The following is a 12,592-nucleotide window of genomic DNA, read 5'->3' as shown; positions in this document are numbered from 1 at the left end:
GCCCCAGGCAGCAATGAAAAGAGAAAAGGAAACACGCCTGTCAGACGTCCATCAACACCCATCCCGACCGCGCGCCCGAAGGCAAGACCGCAGAGGGGATCGAGATCATCAAGAGAAAAAACACTCTCTATACAGCAGCTGCTCAAGGCAACCACCGCCATCCTTGCGGATAGTGCGAGAGGACCAAGGTATTCACTCTAGGGTGTCGAGGATATGCACTCATCAACCAGGGTGGGATCTGTGGCTCTTTTGGAGAACCAAGAGAAGGTCGAATACTATAGAAATGATTCTCCTGGGGTGATGGGTTAGCAAACTGCTGAGTGAAAAGCCAAAGTGTAGATCGCCAAGCTGAAGCGCTTTCAAAGATGCATAGATTGTTTGCAAGCTTGGAGAGCGCTTCAGAGTGGAGAGTGCTACTGTAGGGGTAGACTTACTGAAGTATTGTCGACATGAAGAAGAAAAGAAGAAAAGTCCAAATGGTGCGAGGGAAGCTGAGATTTTATACACGGTGTGTGGGGCTGCCAATCAGTCACCCTCACCGCCTAAAAGTTTTTCTGCCCGGCAGAATTTTTGCGTGCCTGAATTTTTCAGTGGAGACGTGCAGGCGGTGGTGACACACGGTTTGCTTCACAGAGTGGATTTTACGATGGAGCTTTTTTCTTTGTTTCGGCGGTTTGAGTCGTGCTGAGCCGTCGGTGAGGCGGACGGAGATGAAGGGACCCATTAGATCTCCATCTTTGAGGTTGAAAAGAGAGGCTGGACGAATCGTTTGCTCTGGGTTGGAGATGCGGCTCCGGATAGCGACCTCTGTGCTCGGCTTGTGATGCTTGGCACCAGACTTGAGGGACGGCTGTCGGTGGCATCTACTTGGGACGGCTCATGGGAGAATCTGGTCTGTTAGCTTGGACGAGTTTCTTGTGCATCAGGTACTTTGTACGGGACTGGTGCATCACGATCTGGGTATTCATGGATGGTAGGCCTGTTAAATTATGCAACACATGTACTCCAATGTCTCTCCAAGCATGAGCCTTTCATGTTCACCATGGAGCCAAGATACCGTTACCTACGGAAGATCTTCCGTTTTCTATTAATCCTCATAAAAAAAGTACAAGGTCGCAAATGCCACCCACTTCAATCACATGTAATTGCATATCACCCTACCTATGTCTACCAGATTCAGATCCGACGTTGGAGCGTCGCATCATGACCGTTCAAGGTAGCTACCCTAAAGATGACCAAATTTCTGTGAAACCCCGAAATTTTGGTATGCAACCCTGGCGAATATTTAGCATGCCAGCTATAGTATGTTATCATAACGTACGGCTGTGAGCTTTCGGCTTTTTCGGGATTGTTAGTGTATAATATATAGAAGGCTTAACTTGCTATTCTTAATCTATCTCCAAGACGCCATCAACACTTCTACACCAAAGCAACACCTCACAAACTAGCATCCTTGACTTCGCGATACAAACCCTCCCTCTCAATCCACCCCTTAATCTCCTCACTAACCAAGCCATCCAACTCCTTCAAATCACCATTCTTCACAACCTCCCTCACCCTCGAGCTACTCACCCCTTCACCACCCTCATCACCTTCTACGATCTCAACCCTCCCAACCCACGCATCATCTCCCCCAACCTCTCCCAGCTTTGCACCCGTCAACCAAGCCCTTTGCTCCTCGACACCTCCCCACGTCTCATCCGGCCTCGTAGTAACCCTCACCTTTGCAGTGTTAAAGAACGGTCCCAGCGCAAGGTGCATTCCTCCTTCGCCGTAGTACTTTGGGTTAAAGATGCGCACCAGCGTGTCAAACCCAGCGAGAAACGTCTGCGTCACCTCCCCGTAGAACCCCGACTGAACAATCGCCCTCGCCTTGTCGTGGAAAAAAGGCATAGTCGTAACAGCAACGTCAACCTCCAACCCCTCAACCTCACTAACCAACTCCCTCCCCAAAGCCTCCATCATTCCCAACCTGATCGGAAAACTCGCCGGCTTGGGAGCCTTATCTGCATTATTGACAGACAGTAGAAGCATAAGCCTGCTGCTCCCGTGAGCCCGCAGCGCAGACCGCGCCATACCCGCGTGCGCGAGCGTGGGTGGGTTGAAGCTCGAGTCGAGGATGATGAGGTCCCTTACGGGGTGGGACGGCTGGCGCGGCGCGGGGGTGTTGGAGGCGTGGGGCAGGGTGCAGAGGATGCGGAGGGCGTCCGACGAGGACTGGAAGGACGTGAGAGCCCGGGAGAAGGTGGTGACGAGGGAATTTGGATGCGGGAGGGGCATGCTGGCGTCTTGTGCTGGCTGCGGTGAGTCTGTAGTTGTGCTCATGATGTTGTATCGAGGTGAGTTAATAATCGATGAGAAACCGAAGTTCAAGGATAAAGCCGACGTGGGGCATACAGGAACCACCATCAACCATGAAGCTGCAACCACTATAACCGCTTATTCATATTAAAACATCCCAACACCTATATCTCATCTCTTCAAGTTCCATATAAAAGAGAATTCAAGTCGCGAGACAAGGAGAACCCAAAAAACTCCTCTAGACACCATCAATCTCACCACCTACGAATACAATCATTCAGCACTCTGCCCATCCATGACACCTCTCGAGAACCACTCCGCCACCGTGCTAAACCGATCATCGCTGTTCTCCAGATCGCTCTTGAACAGCTCGTGCTTGTTTGCCCTCTCCCTCTGGCCCTCGCGCATCTTGCGGATCATATCATTCTCACCCGCGCACTTGGGACACTCGGCCTCGCCGTCCTTGCCGCTGTTTCGCACACATCGCTGGTGGAAGCTGTGCTTGCATAGGAAGTGGACAGCGGGGAGGTCCAGTCTCTGGCTACAGTCTGAGCACCATGTTGCCTGGAACACGGCTGGTTTGGATCCGAGATCGGCTAGCTCCTCACGGCGCTTCTCTGTATCTCCTCGAAGCGTGTTGATTCGATGTCGGTTGGAGGCAATCTCCTTGCGTTCCCTCGTGATTGTCTCATGAAGGTAGGGTTTGATCATGCCCATGGTAGCTACACCACCACCTGAAGATTGTCCCACAAGCGTCTGGATCACCTGCAGAGGCGCCATCAGTCCATCCTTGTCAATCTTGGTCAGGATGTGGGACAGCTCATCTGGCCCAGCTTCCTCCAACACACGCGGGTCGGAAGTCAGGTATGCCAACGCAGCTGGGTAAAGCTGCGGCTCTTCAGGACCGTACTTCCTCAAGGCTTTGATCGCTCCTCGAGTATCCTTGGCCGATGTGTAAGACCTGAAGATGTCAAAGAGAAGGCCGGCCTGCTCCTTCACAAGTACTGTCCCATCCCTGAAATCCGCAAGATGCGACAAGAGCAAAACGTTTGAGCTCTCCATGGGGACGTGATCACCCTCGATAAGTTTCTTCGCCTTTGCCTCCCACTCTTCCTTGTGATGCTGGCCCTTCTTCTCGCCTGCCTTGTACAAATACATTTCGAAAAGGGTGGTATATAGGTCGGTTCGGTCACTGTCTTCGAGGTCTTCTTCCTCCAAGCATGCCTCGAGGAAGACAATAAACTCATCGGGATGGTCGATGAAAGACGAGAAAGCGGTTCGTGGAGGAGGAGGGGTATACTTTGGTGCAGGGGCGTCGTCATCAACGAGGAGGTTGCTGTCGCTCACGACAGCCTTGGTATTTCCAGGTGTCCCTGGAGACGCGATCGTTGAAGTGTTCATGTATGGTAAGGGAAGAAGGCTGGACAGGTTCTGGACCGCACTGGCAGCACCAGCTGCAAAGCCTCCGCTAGTAGGCGTATCGGTCGCATTCTGCACCACCACTGTACGCCTGGGACGGTAATTGCCTGTGTAGTAATCCACAAAGAGTTTTGTGGCATCTTGAGGGCAGTTCTCAATGAGCACTCGAGCGTATTTTTGGAGGCAAGGATAGGCCTGGTGATGTTAGCAAGCGCTCCTCTTGATATCCCGATAAACGTACTATATCTGGGTCCTGGCGCCAGATAAAGTCAAGCGCTTCTGAGTAGTTCTTGGCGTCCTCAATCAGGATATCTACCACAAGATCGGTCTCGCCATGCTGCTTGGCAAGGTATGCCGCCTGTTCATAATAACCGCCTTGCCGGCACATGGCGATTGCGGTATCAAGATCAAACTTGAGGTCACCCGGGGACTTGATGAACTTTTCCAGCTTGTTGATATCCTTGAGCTTGGCATAGCAGTTGAGGAGGAGGGTGGTGTGGTCAGCCGTCGCCTTTCTGTGCTCATGGAGCTGTTCCAAGTACTGGATGAGATTGTGGATGCGTTGTGTGTCGAGGAACTGCCCAAGTTAGTTTATGCAATGCATCAAAGCAAGCCTACTCACCTTGCGAATGACTTGCGATGGCTCAGTTGTGTCGATTGCTCGAATATACTGAACCATGGCACCGTCATAGTCGGCTTTTTGGTAAAGATGATCGCCAAAACGGCGATAGATGAGGCTTTGTTGCTCAGCATCCAATCCAGACTTTTGTGCCAACTCGATTGCCAATGGGAACATGTTCCTCTGATACAGCATTTCTAGCCTTTGCTGTAAGCTCTTCTCGTGGTATCGGTAGATCTGAGACTGTCAGAATTGGGCTTCACCTTCGCTGTTGAAATATCCTACCTTGCCATCTTGCGTAATAGTGTAAAAGTCTCCCCAGATGTCGACAAAGAATCCCACGGGCGACATCAACGTCTCGGTGTGGCCAATCACCCGAAGGTCCATATCCAACATCACAAAAGACGACGCATTGAAGAGGGAATTAGCCGTGCTGCTTCCAAAGCGCCGTCTCATGGCCTCGGAGTCTTTGCCGCTGTAACTTGCTGGCGGACAAGCAAGAGCCACGTACTCGTGATAGATGTCGATCTTGCTCTTTGGCGACTCGTACGCCCTGGGTGGTCCACGGCCTTCCAATGTGTAGGTGTATATGGCATCGTCCCGCGCAACCACGACGCCGTCTGTATTCGGATCTTGCGTCATACAGCCAACTGCGCATCCGGTATCCTCGACGGTTTTAGGGGGGAGTCCCTGGCCCTTCTTGGACAAGCCCAGCTTCAATATCCTTGAGGTCGTTGAGACGAAAAGGGTTGTGAGTTTGAGTTTCATGTCGGTTGTAAGCTGTACACCGGTGACCGGCTCCTCGGACTCGAAGACTATTCGCTGTTTCGTTCCAAGATCGTGGATAAGCTCGCCTCTGATGACCGTGACGGAGCCATTCGTGAATCCTACGGCTATCTGGGTGAGGTCGTCGGTAGCCGCGAATGCGGAAATCTGTATGTGTTAGTCTTTTGGTGATTGTAAGAGACCACATGGGAGACCTCACGGGGAATTGCCGGCGGTTGTTGTTGATGGACACGGTGCTCAAGCATGTGGGCATATTGGTCTTCTTAACCAGCTTGTCAAGCGCCCACACCTTCAACACAGGCTCGCTGCTCATGTCCTCCTGTACTTCTATCAGCATATATCCACCATAGCTCAAGGCCCATCTCCTTGGCCCAGCGCATCCAGACTCACCGCAACCGTCAACAACAAACTCGTTCCCTCAACCTGGCGCATATGCGTGATGCTCCCCGCCTCGTAGGCCTGGAAGCGCTTTATGATCTTCCATGCCTTGCCGATGATGCTCACATATCCATCAAAAGATCCGATAAACAGGCTGTCGGAGCCCGCGCATACGCTCGCGATCTCGTTGCCTTCGAAGAGCTGTCGGGTTTCATCGTCGGCGAGGTTGATTTGGGTGACGTCGAAGAACTCAAACGACTTCCACTGTGGCGCGGTATTAGTAGATTCTCAGAGACAGCACTTCCATTCTGGAGAGCTAGTGAGCACGCGACGAGGGCGTCCTTACCGAGATGGCCATCTTGATGCATCTGGGAAGCGTCTTGGGTTGGGGAGAATGGATGCTCCGCGGCCGCGCGATGACGATGGTGGGACCTGGGACCTGGGGAGCTTGGAGCTTGCCTAGCGCCACAGTGGCTGCAAGGCTCCACAGGCAGCTATCCCGAGTCCTCATGAACTCACCCATTTGCCTGGGTACCTAGGTATCATAATCTCATAGGAATACAAAAAGATAATATTTAGAGAGGAAAAGCAGGTTATTAGTTCTTGAGCCCTTGCGACTATGCGGAATCAAGAGGTCTACAGTATTGGTAGCCTTGTCAATGGATGTCACAGACCGCTCTCAGACACCCCTTGTAAGCACCCTCCTTGGCCACATTTCAACTCTAGCACCAAGATATCAGACTGGCCGGGGAATTATATGATACGAAACATTCTCAGGGTATCATAGATGGTGTATTATAGGACCCAATGTCCCAGACTGCCTATACGTAAGTGCTGAACCAGGACTCTATCCGCAAACCAAAAACACAAAAACGCTCCGTCTCGCCCAGATCCCCAACCGAACCCAAGCCGTCCCAAGATAAACAAAGCATCAATCATTTATAAACACAGGCAAAATAATTACTCCTCCTTGGTAGCTGGAGTTGTGGGGTATTCTCCTTCTCCTCCTTCTCATTCTTCTCGCCAAGCACCTCTCGTGGAGTAATCAGAGGGCTGCTCAAGCCGCCGATGCTCCCGCTCACACTGTCGGCTCGTCCATGTCCTAGCAAACCGCTCCTCACACTAGCACCGTCTCCTTGCTTGGCGTAGAAACTGTTCCGGTCACTAGAAATCGCTGGCCCAACACCTGTAGCCGAGTAAATGCTGGTGCGTTCAGTACCCATGCGTGGCCCACCATGAAGCCCAGGTGTCGGTGGCATGCCTGTAGCATCGATGTTGGCGCTCAAGACACTGAGAGGCAAGCTTTCACGACTACCACCCCATAGGGATGAAGGGGCAAGAGCCCGTACAGAGGCATCCGTATCCAGAGATCGTCGACGACGTCGCTTGCTTGATGATGCTAGTGTGAGGATGGATGCGTTGTCGGTCAAAAGGTTATTAGCGGTAGCCGAGGTATAGGTTGTTGGGTTGCCGGTCGGGGCCAGATGGGCTGGGATCGCGGATGCTGGCGTTGCAGTCGTGGGGAAGGGCTGGCTGAACTGGATAGACTGGGTTGTGCCCTGGTTCTGGGCATTGCCATTGTTATGGCCTTGTCCAGCGCCGTTGGGTGCCATCGATTGGATCGTAGTCAAGGTTGTCGTCAAAGATCGCACTGATGGCGCAGGACTTGAAAAGGTGCTGTCTCCCCCCTCCTAGATTCAACCCCTCCGCCAACGGTACGGCTCGTCCCAGCCAAAGAGCTTGCGCCGTGGCTGGGCGCCGTGATAGATCGCGACGCCTCATGGTCCGTCAACACGGTGCCCGCTAAGCTCCTCCTCCCTACCGTTGGCGGAGCCTGATTCTCCGACGAAACTCGGGCCGAGGCGTTTACGCTGGTGTTACTTGTGCCGGTGTGGGTGGTGGTGAAGGTGCAGGCGCTCGTTCCGTCAGGGACATCGTTGCCAACATGGCCAGATTCCGGGTACGGGTTGTTCTTCTTATGAGTGCGCTTCTTGTGCCGCTTGTGGCGCTCGCCATCGGACGATTTGAAGTTGGTGAGCTTCTTCACCCATGTCGTGAAGGGTCTCCTACGCTGACCTTGACGGTCTGGGGGAGGTTAGCTTCAACTTGCTGATGGAACGTCGCCTAGTGGTGACATGGATCAAGGAGATGGACCGGCGCCCGACGGATTTTCTAGGCCAGACACTCACCATGCTCCTGAGATATCGCGTCGGTCGTCGCCATGGAGTTCGAGAAGTGTTTCGGCGAATCCGAAATATTGAAGTCGAAGGCTGGGCAGCAGTGTTGGGCAGCGGACGGAGGTGGGGAGACAATGACAGTAGAAAAGAGAAGAGTATGTCGAAATGTAAGAGGAAAATGTACTCGTGACACAATCTGTGATGAAGGACGGATGAAAGAGGGGAAAGGACCTAAGAAAGGAGGTTGGCAGAGGACGTTCGTCTAGCAACGCAGGCGCAGTTGGAGCAGCATGGACATGGACGTGGGAGGGACGGCTGGATGCGGCGAAGCATGATGGCGGGATGGAGGGAGGAGAGATCACGTGACGAAACTGGTGAGGGAGGCAAAGGGGTCACAAGCCACCCTGGGGTCGGTTTTTCTATTTTTGAAGCGTGAACTGAAACAAGCAAATAACGTGGAGATTGCTGCATCAGACCTCTCGCCGTCTCTTCCAGGGGATATCAAACGAACGTCTGGTGGCTTCTCCCCATTAATTGCCTGTGACGGCCTCCTCCAATCCACAGCGCTAAGATGCATCGCTCTTGGCGCCACTTTCACCACGTGGGACCCTGAATTTGGGGACGTCACCCACTGTCGGGTGCCTTAATTAGGTGGCCCCAAGTCAGGCCAAGACCTGGACCAGGCACCCCAGCTTCAACCTCCAGCATCCATCTCTCGCCCGACGTCATCGTCAACCATCCGTCCATCATCGAGAGCAGAATGATAGATACTCGGTAGAGTATGACCATCCGACAGCTTCCTCAGGATGTCGTCGACAAGATCAAGTCATCGGTCAACATCACCTCCCTGAACGGGGTTGCCTGTGGTCTCCTCGCCAACTCGCTGGATGCGGGTGCCTTCAAGGTCAACATCTCGATCGACTACAGCCGGGGAAATTGCACTGTTGAAGACGACGGTTCGGGGATTCCTCCCGATGAGTTCACAGATGCGGGGGACTAGGGAAGCTCCACCGTGAGTGATACCGTTACTCTACCCAACCAATGCTAATTCATCGTAGACACGTCCAAGTTCCCTTCTCGGTCTTCTATCCATGGGAAACATGGCAATTTCCTAGCATCATTGGCCACGCTGTCATTGCTATCCATCACCTCCCACCACCAGAGCCGTATCTCGCACAACTCCATCACCATTCACAACTCCAAGGTCCTGGCCAGGCATCATCCGTCACCCCTGAGTTGAGGCTTGTTAGCTTTGACCATGGAACCCGTGTCACAGTCCGAGACCTCTTTGGGTCTATGCCCGTTAGAGTCAAGCAGAGAGCTTCCTTGACTGAGAGACCTGCCCTCGACAAGGAATGGTCAAAGCTTGTTCGAGAAGTCTTGGCCATGTTGCTGGCTTGGCCATCGGGTGTCCATGTGTCGATCAAAAATACAGCCGCACAACGTGAACTTCGATTCCGCCCATCAGACAAGGCGGACCTCGTTTTCAAAACTTCAAGGCTACTCATGCAAGCCTCACTGGCCGACTCGAGCGATGTCGATTGTTGGGTTCCTATCTCAGCATCCTGCGGTCCAGTCTCGGTCAAGGGCTGCATCTGTACAAATCCTGTGGCGACACGGCGGTCTCAGTTTATCAGTCTGGGAATTCACCCAATCATGAACGAATTTGGCACGGACGTTCTGTATGAAGAGATTAACAGGGTCTTCAGCAACTCCAGCTTTGGCGTTGTTGATGGCGACGAGAACAAGAGACCTGAGGACTCGCCGAAGCTGGAAGGTTTCTCGAGCAAAGAGCTGCGAAGCCGGAAGGCTATCGAGCGGTGGCCCATGTTCTACTTGAAAATCACTGTCCCAGATTTCGATGATGTTGATGGCTCTGATGGGCTCGAGAGTCAAGGCCAGACGTTGTCAGCGATTCTGGATCTTTTACAGGCGACCTGCTATGGTTTCCTAAAAAAGCACCACTTTCGACCTCGAAAGGTCCGACTTTCCCCTAAGGAATCGGTATTTTCGACGTCAAGGACACTCAGTAAATCAAGGAAGCCGCCTAAGAAGCAGTTGGCCTCGTCTTCGAGTAGTTCAAGGGCTGGTTCCGCCACCCCTGTGTCCGGAGATGCTTTTGGGCCGCGAGCAGATAGCCCATTTCATGGATGGCACCGTGTCAAAATCGGAACGGACTCGGCACTCGGTGCAAACTCGAAGACGAACGAGGCCCAAACAAAGCTGCGAGATCAGACTCCCACCCGTCCACTCATTGGCGAAGGTGGGAAACTGCTGCGCAAGCCTTTCGATGAACCCTCGCCTGAGCCGGAAGAGATCCCGACTTCTAAAGCATCAAATACCACTGCAGCGATGTCTGCTCTATACGGGGATACGGAAACATCAGCTACACAACCCCGAAAACGAAGCAGGTGGCTACAAGAGATTATTGACTCGTGGGAGAATCCCGTCTTTGAAAACGTCCAGCCCTCAATACCATCGATTGACGACACAAACCTCCCCCATGCTCCTGGACTGTCACATAGCTGTGGGAGGAGCGGCCATGCAAATATCATTTTTGGCGCCGGATCCATGAGCCTCAGCAGCCGAATCTCACGCCAAGCGCTCACAGAAGCCACTGTGATATCGCAGGTCGATCGCAAATTCATACTTGTCAAACTTCCCTTGAAGGATGCCGTGCCTGGCGAGCAGAGCCCTGCTCTTGTCATGCTCGATCAGCACGCTGTTGATGAGCGATGTCGCCTTGAAGACCTCATGGCGGACTACTTTGTTCGAGACGAATCGACGAAACAAGTCTTGCCTGTTACAGAACCTCTTGAACGACCCCTTATTTTTGAAGTACCGCTGGAGGAGCATTCTCTTCTGGATCAATACCGAGACCGCTTTGCTGCTTGGGGAATCGTGTACCAAACTCCCATCCCGAGGCCCTCCTCACAGCCAAGGAAAGTCATCGTCACAGCCCTTCCGCCAAGCATCATGGAGCGTTGTCACCTCGAGCCCCGTCTCCTGATCAATCTTCTCCGCACCGAGATATGGCGCAGCGTCGATGAAGGTGTCCCCCTTTCGCAGCCACCAGACTCGAATGGTGACAAGTCGTGGGTCTCACGGTTCCACGGCTGCCCAAGGGGTATCCTGGAGATGCTGCACTCCAGGGCCTGCAGAAGTAAGCACAACCATACTCTCCCCAAGTGTTCCTTGCTGACTTTTTCTTTCTAGGCGCAATCATGTTCAATGACGTCCTGAGCGTTGAGGAGTGCGAACAGCTCATATCTCGTCTCTCACGTTGCGTCTTCCCCTTTCAATGCGCTCATGGCCGGCCGAGCATGGCGCCGTTGGTAGACCTTGGAGCCGGAGCCAAGTTTGGCGGGTGGCAGGAGAGGGAGAAGCAGGCTAAAGTACGATGGAACAGCTGGATTGAGGAGTCATGATGGGTTACTTGAATTATTTACCGATACCCCGGGATCACTGCCTTATCCTGCCGAGGAATTCAATGGTGATATTCGTCATTACATCCAGATATTAGACAACTATGGTACATTGATCCATTGAGTGTACAAAAACATACAGCCTGATATCCATCCACGATATGAAGAATGCCATTGCACCTTTTGATGAGACTATCTTGCAGACTCGGCCAGGATATCCAATAATGCAAATAGCACAAGGATCCAGAGTCCCCAACGCCAACAGCTTGCCACCGTGGCAAGCGCGATATGATGCTTTATGTCCTCCAACGCCAATCTTCCTTCACCAACGCTAAGTATGCAGTAATATAATAGGAGGATCTAAAATCCAAGGGGGTGTGAGAAGAGGTATGAGTTTTGGGGAAAGATGGTATCCCAAGAACCAATGAATCGTTCATGGGACGCACAGGTTATTCAGGGGAGAGGGAGAGAGAAAGGCTGAGACAGTTATGTTGCAGCCTGACTCTCAGCCGCCTCAGCCGCAAGTTCTGCGTTATGACGCTCGAGAGCTTCGAGCTTGCGCTGCTCGGCCTCTTCGTCGGTCTCCTGGACCCAAACCTTGGTATCATGGTTCCAACGGTGGCTGCAAGAATCGACGTTAGCAAATGCAACATGCATGCAATGCGCAAAGACGAAACAAGGTTGCATTGAGGCGTCTTTGACAATGCATACAGGGGAGCAACGTACCCTGACCAGTTCTCAGTCACCAAACTCTTTGTGTCATACTCATCAATGAGGATCTTGTTAAAGTTGAAAGGCACACGGGCCTTGACACCCTCAAATTCGGAGATTCGCATGGGCCATAGGTCCTGACTGTTGTAACGATGCTTATTCTTACAACTCCAGACACCTGGGCGCTCAGGCTCACGTTCTCGCAGGCCGGTGATGTCGATGAACATGCCGTTCTGCATATCAATCCAGCGGCCGTCAATGATATTCCTTCCGTCGCCACGATCAATCTCGACGTGGTGGGGGTTGATATCGAGCAGGTACTTCTTGGAGATCAGGTTCCCTGTGGCGGTATCTGTGTAATTGTAGACGTGTTCGGTGCGATTGAGTGTGTCACCTATCCACTGCAAAGTGTGGTTTGCAACCTGAACGTCGAGGTCGTAATCCCAAGGCATGATCTGGCCGTTCCACCACCAGCCCAGGAGAGTACCATGGGCAATCCAAGTCTCGGCGCCGTAGCTGTCCATTGTGGAGAGGTAGCTTCGAATGAGGTCGCGGAGGACGAAACGGTGCTCTTCGTAGGGGACTTTGTCTTGGAAATAGCGGCGGTCGTAATGGCCAAGCTCAAGGTTTCCACCGGCTTCCCTGAAGTACTTTGGTGTCTTCTCTTGTTCGCGTGAGGCTAGACCTGAGTCCTGCTTTTGGGGGAGCGCGAGGGCGGCGGGTGTAGAGATCGAGGCGAAGCCCCAGAGGAGTAATGATTTAACGGAGCGCATGTC

At 52.8% G+C, this 12,592-nt stretch overlaps 4 protein-coding genes across 4 annotated transcripts; 1 reads left to right on the top strand and 3 right to left on the bottom strand.

The window, feature by feature from the left end:
• Positions 1–1,437: 1,437 nt before the first annotated feature.
• On the bottom strand, positions 1,438–2,325 carry MRS44_000192 (uncharacterized protein; the record flags this gene model as incomplete). The annotated part of the gene is made up of 1 exon (XM_046276910.2): positions 1,438–2,325. The coding sequence occupies one exon, from the start codon at positions 2,323–2,325 to the stop codon at positions 1,438–1,440; it is 888 nt and encodes a 295-aa protein (XP_046129686.2).
• A 249-nt stretch (positions 2,326–2,574) lies between these two features.
• Positions 2,575–7,726, bottom strand: MRS44_000191 (uncharacterized protein; the record flags this gene model as incomplete). The annotated part of the gene is made up of 10 exons (XM_046284211.2): positions 2,575–3,915; positions 3,962–4,297; positions 4,343–4,576; positions 4,625–5,272; positions 5,325–5,444; positions 5,516–5,767; positions 5,850–5,977; positions 6,468–7,168; positions 7,351–7,588; positions 7,693–7,726. The coding sequence occupies 10 exons, from the start codon at positions 7,724–7,726 to the stop codon at positions 2,575–2,577; spliced, it is 4,032 nt and encodes a 1,343-aa protein (XP_046129687.2).
• Positions 7,727–8,461: 735 nt separating this feature from the next.
• Positions 8,462–11,108, top strand: MRS44_000190 (uncharacterized protein; the record flags this gene model as incomplete). Its single annotated transcript, XM_065623867.1, has 3 exons — positions 8,462–8,658; positions 8,739–10,843; positions 10,897–11,108. The coding sequence occupies 3 exons, from the start codon at positions 8,462–8,464 to the stop codon at positions 11,106–11,108; spliced, it is 2,514 nt and encodes an 837-aa protein (XP_065479674.1).
• A 483-nt stretch (positions 11,109–11,591) lies between these two features.
• On the bottom strand, positions 11,592–12,589 carry MRS44_000189 (uncharacterized protein; the record flags this gene model as incomplete). The annotated part of the gene is made up of 2 exons (XM_046271189.2): positions 11,592–11,727; positions 11,832–12,589. 2 exons carry the CDS (start codon positions 12,587–12,589, stop codon positions 11,592–11,594), a joined length of 894 nt encoding a protein of 297 aa, XP_046129690.2.
• Positions 12,590–12,592: the final 3 nt, after the last annotated feature.

Source organism: Fusarium solani (assembly GCF_023522795.1).
Source record: "Fusarium solani strain SB1 chromosome Unknown bctg00000000, whole genome shotgun sequence".
NCBI lineage: Eukaryota > Fungi > Ascomycota > Sordariomycetes > Hypocreales > Nectriaceae > Fusarium > Fusarium solani.
This window is presented reverse-complemented; position numbering and strand designations above follow the sequence as displayed.